Raw genomic sequence first — 22,365 nt, forward strand, 5'->3', positions numbered from 1 at the left:
TGTCCAACCCAGCTGTATTGAGAACCTTGCGTCTTGGTGTCCCTATTGCCACCATGTCTCGCTGTAAGGTTGCTATAGCTCCCGGTTGGGATAGCAAGAGCGTCTGAGCCTGTGTGAGAAGGCTTCCTTCCTCCCACCATCTTCCTGATGCGAGTGGAAATCTCGGGTGTCTCAGGGTGGCCATCGTGGAAGTGTAGGACGGCTGCTATCACTGCGCCATGTGCAATAGGATACGAATACAGCGTGACTGGACTGAGTTTAATGTGCTTCCATACAGTATGACAGCAGGCGGCTGACTACTGCCCTGTGCCGAGAGACGAATCTCAGAGCGTGGCTCGCAGTTGCCAGCTCTCACAATAGAAAACTCATACAGAAACATTCATTGCTAAACCCCAAGATGAAGAGACTCTGTGGAGGCAATCAATAATCCTTTGACAAATGGTCATGTTATGCACTATGTTGTGAGAAGTGTCAGTCTTAATAGCAAGGTATATCATTAGGTCATCAGCAAAGATTTTAGTACTAGTAGTAATGTTGAGTTAAAAAATTTACATAAAAAGTAAAAGAAGTGGTCCCAGAACTGAACCCTGAGGCACACCACTGTGTACATCATAAGCTTGACTCTGCTGATGGTCCACCATCACATTCATTATCCTACTAGTTAAGAACTCTTTAATCCAACTGAGGACCTTATCAGTGATGCCCAAATTAGCTAGCTTATCCAAAAGTATGGTATGACAAGCTACATCAAAAACTTTTGAAAAATCAAAGAAAATTAAATGTACATTATCCAAGAACCAATTATTTCATTATATGTTATGATCAGTTGATTCTCAGTGGAACGTCTAAAATGAAATCCAAATTGATTATTAATTAACAGCTCATGATCACCAGTATAATCATATATGAATTTACACTGGAGCCATTCACAGAGGTTAGGGACACAGGTCTATAGTTGAGATGGTCATGTCTACATAGTTCCCTTCTTATAAAATAGGAACAATGAGGGCAAAGAACTGAAAGATTCAAAATAAAGGATAAACTAGTTCAGACCTGCATGATTTAAGCAAATGTGGATGAATACCATCTGGGCCCATAGATGAAGACACATCCAAGTTAGAGAAAACATATTCAAGACGGGTTATTTCCAGATCTCCAATATTACCATGATGTATCTGGTGGGTCTCAGCAGAGTCAGGAACTTGTCTAGTGAATACTAATGCAAAAGCAGCAGCGAAAGTATTTGCCATTGTCTCTGCATAACTAACAACTCTGCCATCATCCAGCTTCAAAGGCCTAAACCTCGGTTTAACTACTTTTCTTCTGTGTATGTACAAGTGAAAGAATTTATTGTTAGTAGTGAAGTTCATTACCATAGATGCAAAAAGTACCATCGCAAATTGGTACCTTTTTTTCTAAATTAATTATTATTATTATTATTTATTTATTTTATTTATTTATTTTTTTATTTATTTATTTTTTTTTTTATTTAAGATTTTTTTTTTTTACCACTTATCTGGGATGGGTGGGGTGGGAGGTACCTGACTCAAAGGCATATCTCTCTCTCTCTCTCTCTCTCTCTCTCTCTCTCTCTCTCTCTCTCTCTCTCTCTCTCTCTCTCTCTCTCTCTCTCTCTCTCTCTCTCTCTCTCTCTCTCTCTCTCTCTTCCACAATGGGAATAATGCTGATGGTAGGTGATTTTTCATAATACGTAAGTACGTACAATAAGAAGTGAACCCATACAAATTTTAGAGAAAAAATTATAGCCTGCCTTCTCAAGGCCATTTTCTGAAGATGACAAACTAGAGAAAACATTAATTTTTATGGTAAATTAATCTATTGGTACCATAATGAAAATAAAAAGAATAAAATAATTATTTCCTGCATGGCACATCAGTACTTATCCTGATATAAGAGAGTCATACACCTTTGTAATAATGATGAAAGTTAAGTATGCCATTGTATCATATATGTAAGACCTACAATCTGAGAGATCTCATACAGTATCTGGAAAAGAAAACACACCATTTTGGAAGAAAGCAGTCATGATGCAATATGCTCATCATCCAATATGTCACGAGCACCCCGATGACACAAAATATGTGTCATCGTGTTGAAGGGGCTGATTGCCTCACCTCCCTCCTTCCCTTACAAATTGCTGCCACTACTGGCCACGCCACCTTATTTGGATTTATCTATTTAACCAAAACTGACCTAACTTTACCTTTAACGTAACCGAATCTAACCTAACCTAGCTAGCGTAAAATAGTTGATGCGACACACTGATACGTTTTCCTCAGAACAAGTTAACTTTATCTAACACATTCAAACTTATCTAACCAAAGGAAACTAGACTAACCTGGCTAGCAATGCTGAGGAATTAATATGAAGTTGTTACCTTATTTCTCTTCATAAAATCTGGCGATACAATGGATATAATCAAGGCAACACCCTGCCCAGGCATACATCTTCTATAGACTGATCAAATAGAGTTGCTTCTCTCTACAAACTGCTCTGATTGGCTAGATGTATCCTGTATTATTTTTATTGGTCTGTGGCAGCTTGCTCAGACAAAAGAACCAGTCACTGTCATTCATTTCACGCGTGTGCAAATAATGTGACAACATGCACACAAGAATGAACACACATAACAGCATTCCTCAGTGCTCAGCAGTCCATCACACAGGTTGGTGTCACTTTCTTTCCCCAAAAAGTGGTAGTTTAAAAAAAGAATTATCAATGTTATAAACAATTTTTGATAGATATGAATGGGTTCAAATTACTCAGAATAAAAACCTCTTTAAAATGAGAAGGGCAACAAAAGCCATGTTGCTGTTGGTGTAAGAGTATAATGATACCCATTCTTCAGCATTCTTCTACTGCTCTTCTACTGTTGGTGTAAGAGTATAATGATACCCATTCTTCAGCATTCTTCTACTGCCTATTACAACCTGCATGCCTCCCTCTTCTCGTGGCTACATAGTACATTTGCAGTCTCAATATTTACTGTGTAGGGTTCTATGTTTAGCATATAAGTCACATGGGTGCATCATATGGGAAGGAAGGGATGGAAAACAAACTATTCATGATGGGAGTTTTGTTTTCATGCTCTGAGATGTGACTGGTGTATTTAATAAGTGATAGTGATGTGAATGGGAGAAATCTGTTTGAGCCATGTATGCTGCTTGGTAAGAATGAGTGTTTGAAAGTGTGTCTGTTCAGAGCACAGCAAGACATTGTAGATCCTAGGAAGATATGACTTCCAGCATATTGAGGACATGTCTATGATTTTAGTATATGTCAGATGTTGCAGAAATCACTTTAGAAAATAAATCTTTCTGGTAATAGTATGATATTAAAAACTAAACTGCTGGCTCAACCACTTTACTCTTTTTGGCCCATGTGAGGCAGGTGGAGCACAGTAATGGTAGCATGAGTGATGAAGGGAAGAAGAAGTGGCGCACAAAGAGAATTATTGAGCATGCCAATCCTCTCTTTGAGTGCTGGCTAGGAGAATGGCAGCAGGAAGCAGAAAAGAGAGGCTCCAATATGAAGTACAACTTTCAGAGGGTGAGTTAGAATTGTATGATACATGTAGTGGCAGGACAGTCAGAGGGTGATCAGTCTCTGTCATTACATTTTTCATAAAATATCACATAATATTGTGTGATATTTTTGTTAGTATTTGTTGTCACAACTCATTATCAGCAAAGCCTCTTAAGCAAAAAGTATATTGCCTGTTAGTGATGATATTTGATATAGCGAGCACAAAAGAACCTCTAAACACAAACTGAATTTATTCAGTCTATTTGTATCTTGAAAATTTTGTATTCAAAACATTGATAAAAGCATAATTTGGAAAAATATTAATGAAATAGTAAATACTTTACTAAAGAAATAATGAAGAAGAAAGGGTGGTGGACAAAATATCCTTATGAAGTCAGTCCTTGTATACTGTTGTGCTTTTTAATAACCTTCACTGGTATGGTGATGATGTCCTTTTGTCCATTTACCAAGAGTTTCTCTCTTGGCATAGTACTGGGCACAGGAAAGGAAGAAGAGATCAGACAAATAGTTATGTGAGTTGTAATGCTACAGGAAACACAGCACATGTGTGGTACCAATGAGGGATAGATAGACTACTGAAAAACAGTGTTGCCAGATAAAATTCTTGATGAATGTGTCATTCTGATTTGTAAAAGCATGTGTTTAGTTCAGTTTATGTATGGTGGTTTAATACTCTTATTTTTTCAGGCTCGCAAGTCTTTGTCATTGTACCCCCTACCACTGTACACTGGCCAAGACTGCAAGCTGCTTGCCCATTTTGGCAATAAGATCTGTCAGATGCTGGACAGGCGTCTGGCACAGCATGAGGAGGAGTTTGGACCAACAGACTGGACTCAGGTCCATAAGGTACAGAGTTAAATACATACACTTTATACAGAGTCACATGTAAGAATTGAGTCACCAAATACAATTTCTTGTCTTGTACGTGATCAAATGTGGCTTACTGTATTATGACAGTGATTAACATGCATGGTTATTCTTTAGTAATGGTATATTTGAGGTTCAAATTTTAAAAATCTAAACTTGGGCTCAGTCATCCACCAACTTGTGATAGAAGCATATGTACACTGAGGTAGGGTCGGTATAACTTGTACTTTCCACCACAAGTTCATGGCAGTATTGGATTATGCTACTTGGTCTTAATACACTTTAGTGTTTTTTTATTGGACATTTTGCTTTATGAATATATGTTCAGAGTGTTTACAGCCTTCCTTCATGAACTGGAAGTTTCAGTGTCCTGTTTAATTTTTACACATGTTGCAAACCACAAGTGCAAATAACAGACGACGATGAAAGATTATGTATCAGTGTTCACCACTTTTTTTTCTTTATTTTTTTATTAATTGATCAATAAGGTGTTTGTCTCTATGTACATGTATGCTAAGGTGATCCTGGCTACTTTCACACCCTGGGCAAGCCCTCCATCAGACAACCCCTCACCTCAAACATAGATACAAACCGAAATCCACTGCCAAATCCCAGCAATACACAAACAAGAGTGATATTATTTAGGTTATTTTATTACAAGTAGTGGGGTGCCCCGGCAACCACTCCTCTAACTTGATGTGGAAATTAGTGGTATTGGTGTAGAAAACTGATGATTTTTTCCTTATTTATTTTATTTGTTTATTCTTTTTTTATTTATTCATTCATATATTTATTAGTTTTTACTTTATTTGTTTGTTTATTTGTTTATTTATTTTATTTATTCATTTATTTATTTATATATTTATTTATTTATTTTTATTTATTTATTTATTTATTTTATTTATTTATTTATTTTTTTTTTTTTTTTTTTGAGGGGTACTCATGCACCCCCAAATAGATTGTACCCCAGGCAGTCACCCACATTGCCTATAGAAAAAACTGTCCCTGTATGTATGCAATTTTCTTTACTTGAATGAATAAGAAGGAATCACTTTATCATGTCTTTATTGCCGTGATGAAGATCACAGATACCTAAATAATCCAAGAATAAAAAAAATTGCACAATTCACAGGAAGTGTGTTTGCAGCATATCAGCTGTGTTCCTATTTGCATTGCCATTTTGGCTAATTCTATACCACTCTTTAAGGGAACCAGCACTTCAAGTGGGCCTTTATATATATATATATATATATATATATATATATATATATATATATATATATATATATATATATATATATATATATATATATATATATATATATATATATATATATATATATATATATATATATATAATATATATATATATATATATATATATATATATATATATATATATATATATATATATATATATATATATATATATATATATATATATATATATATATATATATACGGTAATACCTCAAGATGCGAACGCCCCAATACAGTGATCCCTCGTGTATCTCGGTTAATGGATACCAGAAGCCCCCATGAAAGGTGGAAAACCGCGAAGTAGGATTTGCCCCCCCTAGAAATTTTTGTGTATGTGTATGTGGGTTACCAGAATGTTTAAAATATGTAAACAGTATTTATACTTTACATATACAGTATTTTATTTAAATCTGTTTAATTATAAAATCTTATGCAGTAATTATACATTTACTCTCTCTCTCTCTCTCTCTCTCTCTCTCTCTCTCTCTCTCTCTCTCTCTCTCTCTCTCTCTCTCTCTCTCTCTCTCTCTCTCTCTCTCTCTCTCTCTCTCTCTCTCTCTCTCTCTCTCTCTCTCTCTCTCTCTCTCTCTCTCTCTCTCTCTCTCTCTCTCTCTCTCTCTCTCTCTCTCTCTCTCTCTCTCTCATACAATACGTAGTAACACTCATCCTCTTCTGCCCTCTTTGATCATATCCAAAAGTTTCACTTTTTCATTGATGGCCATCATCTTCCTCTTCCTCTTGGGCTCACTAGAGGAAGATTTTGCAGGGGCACAAGGCTTAGGCAGCATTGTAAGGGCTTAACAAATCACTACTTAAACAAAAATAAGTTACCCGAACACAACACTAAGATACATTATACAAGACAGTCAACAGTGTGGACTGGCGAGATACAACAAGGGAAGATATTGGGTGAGGCTGTGATGATGCGCAGCCAATCAGCTCACGGAATAAATCCATTCATGCTCTCATTGGTCGATCTTGCACCAGGAACCAATCACGCACCTTGTATGAGTGCCCATGGTTATATACAAAGCCTGAGTCAACTCATCTCTTTGTTTGGCATGCTTGGAAACCTTCTCTCTCACGCATCAACATGAAACGTGTTTTTCCTCTCTCTCTCTCTCTCTCTCTCTCTCTCTCTCTCTCTCTCTCTCTCTCTCTCTCTCTCTCTCTCTCTCTCTCTCTCTCTCTTTTTTTTTTTATTTAAACTTAATGCACATAACATACATATTTTACACAAAAGTATGTTTACAGTTGGAGCTGAGTTCGTGAGCTAAGAGCGTGCACTGGCATGTGACGCTCATTCTAAAGCTGCTCCCGGGACGGCACTGTGAGCGAGGGTGTCATAAAACTGTCACTGTCAGTTGCGCACCTCCTCACCACTGATCAGCACTGTCATGTCAGGCACACGCACATCCCACGTCACTGTGTTTCACTGTCACTGTCAGGCATACTATTTTCCTCCACTGTCACTGTCAGGTGGATTGCAGGCTGGTGGACACTGCCATTTTATCACCTGTCACTGTCACTATCAGGCGGATGTGTCCGTAACCAGGCGTGGGCATGCTGGAGACGTCCACTACTGAGGTGAAAGCGTTCCACAACACTGCGGTGTCGTGGGAGAAGGCGCGCTGACACCTCACAGAATGGCAGCACGGCACCTCGAGGAGGGTGTCGGACACTACCGCTCTCGTAGTACGTTCACTCCTCCTCCAGGGTATCCGTAGAGCCGTGAGGTGAGGTATTTGCTGCACCTGGGCTTTGTGCAGCACAGTAAGGGCCCCAACACGCCTTCGGTGCTCCAAGTTGTCCAGCACGTTGATAGGGGCTTCTTGGTGAGAGTCTGGGTGCTGTCGCTGCTGTCTCTGCTGCCACTGCTGCCCCTGATGCCACTGTCGCTGTAGCTCAGCTTGGGGCTGCTGTCCCAGGCCACCGGCATAGCGAAGGAGGCGCTCGGCTCGCCGCTGCACCTTGTCCAGCAGGGAGAGGTGGGACTGGGCACTGCACATCCAGCTGAGGGGGCTCTACTCCATGATGGGCCTCACCTGCGCTTTGTACAGCGAGCTCCTTGGCATCGAGTAGGTGCCTCACTCGACGTAGGAGTGTCACCCTCAGGGGTGCCTTACGTGCCACGCTCTCCAGGTGGCGGTCGAAGCTGAGTTTGGAGTCTACCTCCACCCCCGGGATGTTGATGGAGTCCTTAATGGCAAGGGTGTCTTCTCCAAACTTCAGCTGGCCTTCAAACAGCCTGACGTCCTCCCGTGAACGTGAGGTGACCACGGCCTGGGTTTTTTTGCCAGCAAACTTGACTTGCCACTGTTTACCCCAGGCCATGATGTCACCAAGGTGGCGATTGGTGACATCAATCACGTTCACTGCCTCCTCTCTACCGAAGCTGTGCGAGAGAGTGGCATCGTCCGCGTATGCCGACACAAGCGAGAGGCTCTGAAGGAGGTCGTTGAAATATACGTTCCACAGGATGGGGCCAAGGATCGAGCCCTGTGGAACGGAGGCCTCCACTGGGTGTGTGGTTGACGTGCACCCGCCCAACACTACTCTCAGACTCCGGCCTTGTAGGTAGCTGGAGAACAGCTCTAGCAGTTGTCCTGTGATGCCGAACTGTTCGAGCTTGGCCAGGAGTCCTTTGTGCCAAACTCTGTCAAAAGCCCCAGCAATGTCAAGGGCAATGACGAGGGTGGGGCGGCCGGCGTCGAGGGCGTCATGCCAGGCTTGTGTGAGGAGGAGAAGCATGCAGGCGGAACGTCTCTTTCTAAATCCATATTGGCGTGGAGAGATGAGGTGACGCTCCTCTAGGTGACAGGTCAGCTGCTCAGCTATTATTCTCTCAAGATCTTGCTGACAGCTGACAGGAGAGAGATGGGGCGGTAGTTTGCTGGGTCACCTTTATCCTTTTTTTGTGTGTACAGGAGTGACCCGAGCCTCCTTCCATGCAGCTGGCCAGGTGCTGGTTTGTAGGCACTGGCGGAAGATGTGTGTGAGGGGCTTTGTTAGCTCCTCCGCACAGTGCTTCATCAGGAAGGGCGAGACGTCGTCAGGGCCGGGCGCCTTCCTGGTGTCGGTGCTGCGCGCAGCAGCTTTGTCACGGCGGCTTCGCTGAGCTGTAGGTGGTCCAGGGTTACGTCACACAGGCGGGTTAGTTGTGGAGGCTGACTGTCAGGCTCCTCAGTCGTCATTTTCCCGCTAAAGTGTGCTGCCAGGAGTTCAGCCTTGTCTTGGTTAGCAACTGCCAAGTTGCCAGAGGCTGTTTTTAGGGGCGGGATCCTCTCCTGTGTGACTGTGCCCTGCCGCTGCTTCACAAGGGACCACCATTGCTTGGGATCAGTTTGGTTACTGGCAAGCTTCCTCCGTAGACTTAACTCCCACCTCTGCCTCGCCCATGTAGCCACTCTCGCCATGTTTTTGCAAGCAGCGCGGTGCTGGGCCTTGTGGCGCCTGGAGGGACGACGCTTCAGACGAGTCCAGGCCTTATACTTGGCATCAGCAGCTTGCCGGCACCTGTAGCCGAACCAAGGCTGGTCTCGTGGATCGACTCTATATGCCCTGTGAGGGACGTGCCTGGCTTGTGCTGATATGATAAGGGAGGTGAGGGTTGCCACGTTGTGGTTCATGTCATCTGTGAACGTGGATTCCCAGTATGTGGAGGCTAACTCTGCCCTGAGCCCACGCCAGTTAGCCTTCTCCCATAGCCAGATGGTGCGCTGGCTTCCTTCCTCACTTGCTGGGTTAAGACCAACTTCACAGAGGACCTTGTCAAGTTGGTAGCACTGCACAGAGTCTGCCGGCAGATCGGTCAGGACAGGGTCGAGGGAGCTCTGTGTAGGCTCGGTTCACCAGGTGCTGGTTTAAATCCCCACAATAATGGTATTCTGACAGCTGTGGGTGGCCATGATTGTGTCCAGTTGGTCCGTGAGGAAGGAGAGTGGGGCGCCTTGTTACCATTGGGGGCGGTACAGAGGACAGAGCAGCACAGCAGTCCTGTCAGCGAGGAGAAGGCGGAAAAATAGCATTTCCATCTCCTCAGGAACTGTGACGGGCAATAGCTGCAGCTGTAGACCTTCACGGTGGCACAAAGCTATACCACCGCCTTGCCCGGCTGTTCTGTCCCTCCGCACCCAGTGAGTATAGCCAGGTATCCTGTCGCATGTTGTGACGGAGCTGTCATTCAGGAACGTCTCAACGGCCACCACTATGTCAGCCTTGTTCTTGAGAGCTGCGTGGGTCAACTCGCCGACATTCGTTCTGAATCCACGTACATTTGACGACAGGATTCTGAGGCTACTGGGTGTCATGGTTGTCCTACTAGAAATATGTGTGTGGAGTGACGTCGTTCCGCGCTCCGTACTGCTGGGCTGGGTGTCCGTGATGGAGGGGTGCAGCTTGTCGGGGGGGAGTGGGCGCGGTAAATCCAGGGAGCAACTGCCTTTCTGACAGGAGCGCCCTGATTAGTCTTTCTTGTCTTGCCTCAGCTGCACGAGAGTAACAGGAGGCAGTAGTCGCAGCGAAGGTTCCTTCTTTCTTCTGCTTGCCTCTTCCTGCACGCGTCAGCGAGGTGGCCAGTGTGGCCACAGAAGTCACACAGGACAGCCTTACAGTGCCTTGTGGCGTGTCCTCGCTGGTGGCACCTGTCACAGTTTTGGTACCCCGTTGCCTTCTGTCTCCTCCTTTTCCCTTGTTGGGAGGAACTTCCGCGGCTCGCTCCTGCCTTCACGGGAGGGTGTGTATGTGGAGTGCTGATTTCCTGAAGGTGACGGGGGTTAAAGTGGGCAGGAGAGGACAGGGTGCTGGTGGCTTGGTGGTGGCGGGGTTGGGGACGGGCAGGCGAAGTATGGGTGCTGGTGGCTTGATATTGGCGTGGGTGGGGGTGATCAGGTGAGGTGGGACGGCTGCGAGTGATGGCTGGGGGGTGAGGTACGCGGGAGCGCGGCAGAGGGGCTGGCCTAGCACTTACGTCGTCTGTTGTCACCTTTCTCAGCCTCTGGGGCCTTCCTGACCCCCACCAGGTCTGCCAGTGGGGGTGTGTAGAGCAAACTTCCTGCCAGTCAGAGTCTATCGTACTGGGCAGAGCGCTGGTGGCCTGTGTGGTGGGGTGGGAGGGAGTCTGCTGTTCTACAAGTGCGTGGGCGTCAACTGCACTGAGTGTTTCCACTAGGGCGGAGCGCTGTTGTAAGAGCCACTTGTTATGTCTCCGATACACCTCTACAATGCTCTTGTAGGTGTAGAGTTCACCCCTCTGCCTCAGGATAATCTCCACCGGGCTTCGGGAGAGTTTGATAGGAGTTCCTCGCGTACTGCAATGTCCTCTTCCGCTGCATCCAGAGACTGATGGGGTGCGGGAGGGGCGAGGGCTGCCTGGGAGTCAGGGACGGTGTGTGCGGTGGGTTCTGGCGTGTCAGGCACGTGTGTGACTGGGTTCTGGATACCACAGGCCAGTCTCAGCTCCTCAGTTCTTAGGCAGCAAAATGGGCCGTCTCTGTGGCAGTCCGTGCTTGCCTGGTTGGGGCAGTCAGTCTGGCTGCAGGCCGTCACCTCCTTTAATCTGGTGGAGTAACTGCAGACACAACAATATCTCGCACCAGGGAAGCCAGTCAGTCCAGCCCAGGATATTTTGGGATGGGGCGAGGTGGTTCCTGGGGGTGTTTAGGGTCAATGGTCTGCCCTGAGAGAGGTAGGTCGAAAGAATTCTCTTGGGAATTCTCGGTCGCCATGAGGGTGCGGTGGAGAGAGTGAGGTCAACACAGGTGAGCAGCCACTATACGGCGTGGCTAGCAACAACAAAAACATTTCACTTCACTTCACTTCACTGCACTGCACTGCACTGCACTGGTCACTCACTGTCCGCCACTTGATATAGTGTCACTGTACACAGAGCTCTGCACTACTCACAAAGCACTTAGTAAACACTAACAGCAGGAGCACTTCCACGAACGAGCAGAACAGGCTGGGTACGCAGAGCTCACGGGAACACGTCCGACCTCTATGGCTGACCTGACTCTCTCTCTCTCTCTCTCTCTCTCTCTCTCTCTCTCTCTCTCTCTCTCTCTCTCTCTCTCTCTCTCTCTCTCTCTCTCACAGGAGACAGAAAAAGAGGGAGACGAGGAAGAACCTGTGCATGGCCTGGACATCAAAACTCCTAGAGAATGTCTCGGTGGTATTGAAAAAGCTCTGGAAATCCTGAAGGAACATGACCCAAATCCTGCCAGGAGTAGCAAAGTTGCTCATGACGTAGAGAAAAGTGTCAAAATTTATCAAGAAATCTATGATGAAAAAACAAGAAAAACCAAACAGTCCTCCATCTACTCGTTCTTCAAGCCAGTCAGACATGCCGACCCTGCTACAGCTGGCCCTTCCTCCATATCCTCTTTCTTCAAACCAGTGAAATGTGCCGACCCTGCTACAGTTGGCTCTTCCACATCTGGTTCCAACAGTGCAGACGACAACATATTATCCTTGTCTGTCCACTCAGGGGAAGAGGAGCAAAGGCTGAAATCCCTATTGTCCCTTAGCCTCTGGAGGGACATCATCTGATAGAATACATGGCGAGTGAAAGGTAAATAAAAATGTTTTCTGTTTATTTTTTTTATGCAGTACTTTATATATATATATATATATATATATATATATATATATATATATATATATATATATATATATATATATATATATATATATATATATATTTTTTTTTTTTTTTTTTTTTTTTTTATGACTATTTTCATGTATTTTAATTTTGTAGGATGATTTTCATGTATATATATATATATATATATATATATATATATATATATATATATATATATATATATATATATATATATATATATATATATATATATATATATATATATATATATATATATATATATATATATATATATATATATATATATATATATATATATATATATATATATATATATATATATATATATATATATATATATATATATATATATATATATATATATATATATATATATATATATATATATATATATATATATATATATATATATATATATATAAATTAAAATACATGAAAATAGTCTTTTTTTTGCCATGACTATTTTCATGTATTTTCATTTCTGTAGGGGTGACTTTTGACGTGCTGGAACGCATTCCCTATTATTACATGTTATAATGGGTTCGGTATACAGTAAATTCAATTTATGGTAAGGTTTCCAGGAATGCATATGTACCGTATAATGAGGACTTATTGTATTTTCATTAATTTCTCTGGGAAAAATTGATTTGATATACGATTTTTTTTATGTACAATGATCATCATGGAACAAATTAAGTTTGTATGTCGAGTTACCACTGTATACAGTAAGCCTCCACATTTAGATCCTATTAGTCTGCCGAAACCATCGTTAAATTGGAATTTCACCAAATTTGAATACTTTAAATAGGGAAAAATACCAATCAGTCTTTCGTCCGCCCAAAACCCCCATTTCGAGTCCCCATTTACAGCTGCAAAATAAACAAGCTTCCTTTGATACATTAGCAAACATACAATATATTGGTAAATGAATAGTTAAAACATAAAATTGAATGCTGTACTCACTATAAAAGGGGAGAATGAAAGCCTGGGAGGATGATAAATACAGGGTGGTGGTAGCGGCGCACAGGCTTAGTGCCCGCCACCACCACTGGGGTTCATCTCCAAGTCCTCTCCTCGGGCTGCAACCTCCCTGGCTGCTGCAGTATCAACTTCTTCAAAGCCTAGGAATTCTGCATCTTCTTGAGAGACTGGAGATATGTGAGCAGGAGGTGGTGCCTGGGGTTCCTCTGCAGCTGTATCACATGGTGGTGGATCATCCAGGATTTCAGCATCCTCATCGCCTAGAATATCAGCAAGACCCTGACTTATCATTCTTTGCCTTGCAAGCTGATAGTTGAAGAAGTCTGTTATTTTTGCCTGTTGAGTTGATGCTAACTTTTTCTGGTAAAGCTCCCTGAATACTACTGTGAACTTTTCTAGGTGTTGCGCAGCTTGTTCAATGTTTTCGTCATCTTGTTTGAATTTGTTGGAGGTCTCTTCTTTTAAGATAGCACAGAGTCCTAGGATGTTGCTCAGTTCTTTAGTGGTGACCTCCTTATCTCCTGGTGTTAAAGTTTCTTGATCTACCACCTCCTGCTTGTCCTCCTCCATCATCTCCTGAAGGGTAAGTTCCCTGGTTCTTTCTCTAACGATGTCAGCAACAGCCTCATTGTCCACTGCAGCCATGCCGGGAACTTGTTGAATGGAATTTGTTGTCTGTTGGAGAAGTGTTTCTTGCTTCTGTCTCTCCTCCTCTTGCAGCTTTAAATGAGACAGTAAAGGGCTCCAGGCATGTCTAATTGTCTTCAGAGTTATTTCAGACCAAGAACGAGACATCAAATCAATTGCTTGCTTGATCTGGAATTTCTTCCAAAACTCATTCATAGATAATACAACATCTGGTGCAACAGGAGGTACTGCTGAAGTTGAGGCAACTGGAGAGTGTGGGGCTTATGGTGTGGCCGGCTGTGCGGAAGTAGAGGCAATGGGAGATGCCGGTGATGAGGGTGCTGCTGGTGGGTCGGGAGTTGCCACTTCCTCCTCCCCGCTACTCACTAACTTTTCAATGTCTTTCATCTCCTTTCGGCTGTCTGTTGCCCTTTTAATTTTATCATGGAGATAGCCATAGAAGATGAACTTCACATTAGCAATAAGCTCTTGATCCAGGGGCTGTAGTTTGGCTGTAGCATTGTTGGGCATAAATACATCTTGGACAGCTAGGTGCCGCCTGACCAGGAATTTTGCGTGGCCGGGGGCATTGTCAAGGAACAGCACAACCTTGAAGGGGATATTTTTCTTTTTACAGTGCCTCTTTGCATCGGGTACAAAATGCTTGTCAAACCAGATGATAGATATTGGGATAGTCATATATCCAGATGCATTATGAAGCCAGATACAGTTAGGCAGGTTCTCCATGTCACAATTTCTAAATGAATGAGGCTTGGCAAATTTGTATATCACCAGTGGCTTCATTTTACATTCTTCACTAGTGTTGCATGTGAATAAAACACTGAATTTGTCCTTCGCCAGCTGGTGACCAGGTGCCTGCTTTACCTCTTTAGGAATAAATGTAGAAGTAGGGGCGCGACGCCAGTAGAAAGCGGTTTTGTCACAGTTAAACACTTGGTCAGGGGAATAATTACCCTCATCAATTATTTGCTTGGCCACAGGAATAAAGGCCTTGGCTGCCATGGCATCAACAGAGGCTATCTCCCCTTGATAAGAGGCATGCTTTATATAACACCTCTTCTTGAACCTCTGCAGCCACCCTTTTGAGGCAGTGAACGGAGGAGGATTTTTAATCTTTTTCTTGGCACACACACCTGCATAATATTCTCTAGCAGTACAACGAATTTCCACACCATCAACACTTTGTTTTTCTTAAAGTCTACGTGTAAGCCAGTTCAGTAGAAAGTGTTCTGTTATTAATAGCATGTGGTTCTTCACAGACCTCTCACAAATACCTCTTGGGGAAATACTTATTTGCACTTTCAATATTTTTCTTAACTTCTCTCTTGGCCTTTTGAATGTTCCTCACTGTAGACTCAGGAACCCCTAAGATCTTAACAATATCACAGGTTCTTGCTCCAGCTTCTATCATGTTTAAAATTTTCTCCTTGTCAGCCATTGAATAGGTCTTTTGCTGTTTACCTTTCCAATAATCACGCTTCTGCACAACTTTCTTATCAGCAACATTGCCACCTTCACGAGAATCAGCACCCCCCGAACCACTAGTGGAGGCCATGATGATAGCGAAACTCACTAAACAGTGAGGATGGGAGCACAAAAAATGAGTTCACACGCTGGATTAACACACAATAGCTCAAGTGTCGAGCGGGAATGCCGGAGGCACTGTGGGGCCGACGTCATGGCCAAACAGACACGCGATTGGCTCAGAGCGAGAGGAAGGCGGGACAGTGTAGCGTGGTACATTCACTAAATATGAGAGAAAATCGCCAAACTTGAGGGCTTGGTCTTTTTCCAGACAGTCGCTAAATAAGATTTCGCTAAATTCGGGGGCTTACTGTATATACAGTGATCCCTTGTTTATCGCGGTTAATGGATACCAGAACCCCCCACGAAAGGTGAAAAACTGCAAAGTAGGATTTGCCCCCCTAGGGATTTTCGTGTATGTGTATGTGGGTAGCTGAATGTTCAAAATATGTAAACAGTATTTATATTTTACGTATACAGTATTTTACATAAATCTATTTAATTATAAAACCTTGTACAGTAATTATACATTTACTCTCTCTCTCTCTCTCTCTCTCTCTCTCTCTCTCTCTCTCTCTCTCTCTCTCTCTCTCTCTCTCTCTCTCTCTCTCTCTCTCTCTCTCTCTCATACAATACCTCTTCTGCCCTCTTTGATCATATCCAAAAGTTTCACTTTTTCACTGATGGTCATCATCTTTCTCTTCCTTTTGGGCTTACTAGAGGAAGCTTTCGCAGGGGCACAGGGCTTAGGCAGCATTGTAAGGGCTTAACAAATCACTACTTAAACAAAAATAGTTATTGCGAACACAACACTAAGATACAGTATGCGAGACAGTCAACAGGGTGGATAAGACTGGCAAGATACAACCAAGGCCCATGGAATAGAAGGTCGATCTACGAGGCATTCAAAATGGGTCTAATATGCTCATCCGTGACATAACCGGGTTCACAAGTAGTCAGAGCAGGGACGTTGGTTCAGTTAGCAAGCTGCAGGGTAGGTGGTCATATGCTTTCTCTCTCCCATTCTCTCTCTGTTCTGCGCCAACATCGGTCACAATGCCGAGTTGTGCAGTGCGTGACTTTTAATTATCAGTAGTATATAATATGTAGTAATATGTAGTATGTGATAAATGAAAACCATTATTTTTTTTTTCCTGGTAAATTTGCACCTTAAGTCCATTACATTAGTAAATTTCTGATGCCTAGTTATTGAGAAGTAAATTTCTGATGTCTAGTTATTGAGAGGTCCCCATTCAGTTACTTGTGTAGATATAAATTGCCTGAGTTATATATATAATGTAAAAATAAAATAATAATAATGAAAACAGCAACACAATATTAATATTGATAATAATAAGAGTAAAAGTTTAATGATAATAATAATAATAAATATAATAATGATAATAATTAATGACAGCAAGAGTATTAATATCATTAAATATGATAATGATACAGTGCTCAAAGAGAGAAAGAGAGTGCTCTGACAATTGAGAGAGAGAGAGAGAGACCTGGCAGGTAGAGAGAGGGTGTGGGGTGTTAAGGGTACAGAGAAGCCTTCACAAAACTTGTCTCCTGTGCCAGGTAAGTATGATTTGCTCAGCGGGCAGAGGGAAAGCGTGGGGTTTCCATACAAGAAAGACACATCCTGGGAGGAGGCTCCCCTGTTGGTGAACCCACTGACGTCACTAGCCCCAGCCCTTTTCCTCTTAGAGCTGCGCGTAGGTCGACCTTCCATTCTATGGGCCTTGGATACAACAAGGGAAGATGTTGGGTGAGGCTGCGATGATGTGCAGCCAATCAGCTCACGGGATAAATCCACTTGTGCTCTCATTGGTCGATCTCGAGCCGGGAACCAATTATGCGTCTTGTATGAGTGCCCATGGGTATGTATAAAGCCTCTGAATCAACTCATCTCTTTGTTTGGCATACTTGGAAACCTTCTCTCACACGATCAATATGAAACGTGTTTTTCCGCAATATGGCTGCCGATATGGCTGTATTTTTTCATTTTTATCGCGAATCGTGAAGTGGCGGGGGAACACTGTACAGGCAACCCCCGTTTAACAAAGGTTCACACAACGAAATTTTGCTATAACGAAGGTTTCATTTTAATACCATCTGCTCGTTTAACGAACACCAAACTCGCTTTAACGAAGTTTTATCCAGGTAATTTTTTTTCCAAATTTGAAAGCCCCACTGTATCATGCAAGCTGACAGGCTTTTGAATACATCAGGAGCTGCTGGTACTAAGGCCTGCCTCAGGAGAAATCCTGAGACACCTATAGAATAAAGATCAAGATCAAGCCTCTCGTGGACAACACAGGCTCTGCCGATACAAAGGCCTGACTCAGAAGAAATTCTGTGTCACCTGTAGCATCAAGATCAAGATTAAGATCACACGCACCACTCACTGCCCAGTCAAAACATAACAGCGTCACCAGCAGCTCATCTTCCTTAGTTCAACTTACCACCAAAACACCCTGCAATGTGGCCTAACATTCCTAAGAAGACCAGGAAGTGTCTTACTCTCGAAGTGAAGCTGGGTATTATTCACAGACAAGAGAGAGGCCAGAAAACTAATAACATTGCTTCCCACCATGGCTTGACTCCATCTACTGTCTACTATTTTCAAGTCAAGATACTCTATTAAGAAGGCTAGTGAGACCTCATCTTCCTTGCAAGCTAAAAGAACCACCAGAACTTGTGACTCTACAATGGATAAAATGGAAAGCCTTGTGGAAATGTGGTACATAAGTTTTGTATGCAGTACCATGATGCGCACTTTGTTTACATTCCACAGGTTGCCGGTTAGTGTATTTCCGTTTCACTCTCCCTCCCTTCATAAAGTTAAGATCATCAACATTATAAAGTTACGTACATACATACATTAGTGTACATTATAATGACTTAAATTAAACTACCTAAATGTTTAACTTCATAATTTTTACTTTCATTAAACCTTTTACTGTACTATGATGCACTCTCACTTTGCTTACTCTCAATGGAAGTTCAAATCAGGGGTTATACTTGTTATAATCGGTTCGCTTAACGAAGTTTCACTTAACGAAGTGTTTTTTAGGAACGTAACCCCTTCGTTAAACGGGGGTTGCCTGTATATGTATACGAACAATACATGTACAGTCCTTTACGTACATAGAAACATACATTGTCGTCATTATTACACACCAACTTACCGAATTACCATACGTACAGTATTTGCAAGTGATGCCACAGACCCTGTGATATAGCAAAAAATCCGCAGAACGTATCTACGAGTATGTATAAAAAACTGCAAAACAGTGAAGCCACGAAAGTCAAACCGCAAAATAGCGAGGGAACACTATATATATATATATATATATATATATATATATATATATATATATATATATATATATATATATATATATATATATATTTATATAATTTTGTTGCCCTTGGCTGATTTCCCTCCTGCAAAAAAAGTCTTCTAATTTCTAAGCAAAGTTTTTTTCCAGATAAAGGAAATACAAAAAAAGAGGCAGAGGAAAAAAACAGTTGGTCCAGCAATTGATGCCATTCCCACATCACAGTCACCAGTAAGGCTACTTATCTCCAATCCACCTCTCTTTCATATACACTTGAAAATCCTTAATCTGTATTTCCAAAATCTGAAAGTTTTAAATGGTTTCATGACATTTCACTAATGGAAAGTTCCACAAAGTAGTGGGAAGGTTTATACCACAGAAATGGTTAGTACAACAGCATACTCATGCATCAAAGCGCTGATGCTCAGTATACTGCCATTGAAAGCATGAATAAGTGGCAAATTGTCACTCATGGCAAAATAATCCTTGTGTTTCACTGCAGCTTGGAAATGAGGAAAGTCCGAGAAAGAAGAGGAGCAGAACTAAGAACTGTTACATTCCTGTGCTACGATCTGGTGCCTATGCTTTGTTGATGACCCTCCACCAAGCCTGTTTTAAGTCACACTACCAAGGTAACTGAAAATATTCTTGGAATATTCTCTATTTCATTTATCATTTTTAGCATTTATTCATCAGTAAATTGATATGATTTCTTCACTCCATCACCTGTTGCACAAGACAGGTAACTTTATTAGCTTGTATTGTGATAATAAATGAAGTTTAACATTCAGATCTCCACAATGTATCTTAATGCTGCATCAGGAAAATAGAAAGAGAGAAATCAAAATAACATATGGTTAGCCTTTTTATAAATTTATTTCAATTATTTTATTGCATTTTATTTTAGTACATTTATTTATTTATTTTTTTTTTTTATTTACTTATTGATTTTTTTTCTTTTAATTATTTATGTTTTTACTGGTCTTATGCCCTTTAGGATTCATGAAGAAAGAGGAGTTAGTGGCTGCTGCTCAGCCATTATGTGACGTATCTCTGTCAAAGCCAGACCATGTTGGCTCTTACTACACGGGCTGGTCAGCCATGAAGACTCTTACCAAGAAGGGCCTTGTTCTTCGCCAGAGTCACCCTCCTAGGTAAGCTGTAGAATATATTCTAAAGCAGTTTATGACAGTTATTTTGACAAATACTCATGATTTCACTTCACCACTATTTAACTGACATCACCAATAGTCAGTGAGATGCTCACTTCGCCAATTCCACATCAGTTTGCTGCGAGTCTCCACACTGTCCACAATACCCGCTGCTGCTTCTCTACACTGGCCGCTGTTACTCCTGCTAGTCAATATACTTGACTTCTTTTCATCAGCTTTCTCTAGGGAATCAGCTTGGTAAGCTTTCCCCCTTTTATCGCTACAACAAGCTGTTAGCGCTATGGTGAATACATATATATGATCCAAGGACACGTATGTTGGCCTTTGTGTCATCTGGCTTTCTCCGTTTCTTTCTGACAAGTTATGTCGGAATGGGATAAGGGCCAGAGAACACTACGGCGTCCCTCCTTGCCTGCCTCGGGATTGAAACAACGTGAGAGGGATCTTCTGGAAGGCAATGCCAAGCAAAGGAAAACCTCCTGAAATGTTTGCAGTACTCAACCACTGGCTTCCTGCACTTCTCAGCAGTCTGTCACTGGCATGATCATCATAAACAATGCTGCTGTCTCCTTTTGGTGATGGCAATTTGGACCCATTATCTACCCTGCTTAGTGTTCTATTTGACAATTAGGTAAGCTGATAGGTCCTCTAGTGTCACTGTGGACTGATTTTAGCAGGTTCCTTGACTTCTCCCCTTCTGAGGATGAGGCAGCTGAAGCTTCGCAGTATCTGCTTAAGCCTGAGCCCCTTGACGACCTCGACTTGCTCTCCACAGCACACCCAACTGGTGATGCTGTGGTTGATACTGTCTTCCAGAAGGTTCTTAATGAGTTTGCAGGCCACCTCCATGGTGAAGAAGAAGCAGGTGACCCTTTATCTGAACGTTTGGCTGGCATTCTTAATGCGAGCCTGTGACGTCGGCCTTCCTCGGAAGGTGTGAAACTCACATGTGATCGGATCAAACTCCTAGATAATGTGCCCAACTTTAAGGTCCCAGCAACCAATCTTGCCATCACCAAGGCAATGAGTGTTGGTGGAAAATTGGATGACACCCAGCTTTCACTTACTGTAATTGCTGGCTCATAAGATGCACCTTTTTATCCAAAAAAAAAGTCTCAGGAAGTGACCCTGCATCCAATGAGGCCAAGGTTCAGTACAGTAATACCCCGCTTAATGAACGTTCGTCTAACGAATTTCCGGTTTAATGTACTGTATAAAGTTAGACCAAAAAGTCCGCATAACATACAACCACATCCGTTTTAGCGAATTTTCTGGGTTTGAATTTGCCGGGTGAGGGACCGAACGCGGCAGCTTCGCTGTGATTGGCTGGCTCCCCACCTCTGTCTCTAACGCTCCTGGTGCTGGATGCAAGATTCTTTGACGTCAAAGCAACCTCCTGCTGCGAAATGGCTTCCGTGAATGGTTGGAGGGACGGTGACAAGGTTGCTATCAGGTTGCTCTGAGGTTGCTGGGAACACCACCTCTGGAGGTGGTGTTACTGTCTTATATATGCCTTTATATTCACAAAACAACATTTCTATTAGCTTTTTACAAACCTTGCCCCCAAGAAAGGATTATTTTGTAATGCATAAAGTGAAATCTTACATGGAATACCAAAAAATAAAGCAGAGATGAGATCGGCCACAGACGAAGTGGAGACTCACGGCCACTCGGCTGCTTCTTCTTCTTGTGACCCTTTTAGCCTGTGTGTTGTCTTTCACCACGATATTAAATTTATGTTTCCACTCCTCTATTGCCTGCTATAATGGATATCATATCATAGTATTCATATATGCTCATGCCATGAGGATAACCTTGACTCTGTGGCACTGAGTGATAGTGAATTATTAATGAAATACCACAGTATTTCATTAGTAATTCACTATCACTCAGTGCCACAGAGTCGAGGTTATCCTCATGGCATAAGCGTATATGAATACTATGATATAATATCCATTATAACAGGCAATAGAGGAGTAGAAACATAAAAATCGTGGTGAAAGCAACACGCAAGCTAAAAGAGTCACAAGAAGAAGAAGAAGCAGCTGAGTTGCCATGAGTCTCTGCTTCGTCTGTGGCTAATCTTATCTCTGCTTTATTTTTTGGTATTCCATGTAAGATTTCACTTTATTACAAAACAATCCTTTCTTGGGGGCAAGGTTTGTAAAAAGCTAATTGAAAAATATATAATTTTTTTTTATGTTAGGGACCAGTCCAGAACGCATCCCCCCTATTTCCATTATTTCCTATGGGGAAATTACATCCGCTTAACAAATTTCCACTCTACGAACAGCTTTGACATCCCCTATCCTGTTCGTTAATTGGAAAATTCCTGTATTGAAACAGTGATTGGCGGCAACAGAGGCTCAAAAACCAA

General features: G+C 42.3%; 1 protein-coding gene across 10 annotated transcripts in view; it reads left to right on the forward strand.

Moving 5' to 3' along the window:
- The window catches only part of LOC123504755 (crossover junction endonuclease MUS81-like), a 117,322-nt gene that overhangs the window by 20,438 nt on the left and 74,519 nt on the right, over window positions 1-22,365 (forward strand). For 5 of the 10 annotated variants that reach the window (XM_045255545.1, XM_045255540.1, XM_045255544.1 and 2 more), the window contains exons 2-6: window positions 3,412-3,570; window positions 4,255-4,413; window positions 18,967-19,047; window positions 19,319-19,448; window positions 19,814-19,970. In XM_045255545.1, coding sequence (XP_045111480.1) covers window positions 3,433-3,570; window positions 4,255-4,413; window positions 18,967-19,047; window positions 19,319-19,448; window positions 19,814-19,970 — 665 coding nt within the window. In that variant the 5' untranslated portion in view covers window positions 3,412-3,432. Of the gene's footprint in view, window positions 1-1,891; window positions 2,687-3,407; window positions 3,571-4,254; window positions 4,414-18,966; window positions 19,048-19,318; window positions 19,449-19,813; window positions 19,971-22,365 lie in introns of those variants that run through there. The other 5 variants (XM_045255541.1, XM_045255542.1, XM_045255548.1 and 2 more) reach the window with 5 other exon arrangements.

This window comes from Portunus trituberculatus, chromosome 17 (assembly GCF_017591435.1).
Source record: "Portunus trituberculatus isolate SZX2019 chromosome 17, ASM1759143v1, whole genome shotgun sequence".
NCBI lineage: Eukaryota > Metazoa > Arthropoda > Malacostraca > Decapoda > Portunidae > Portunus > Portunus trituberculatus.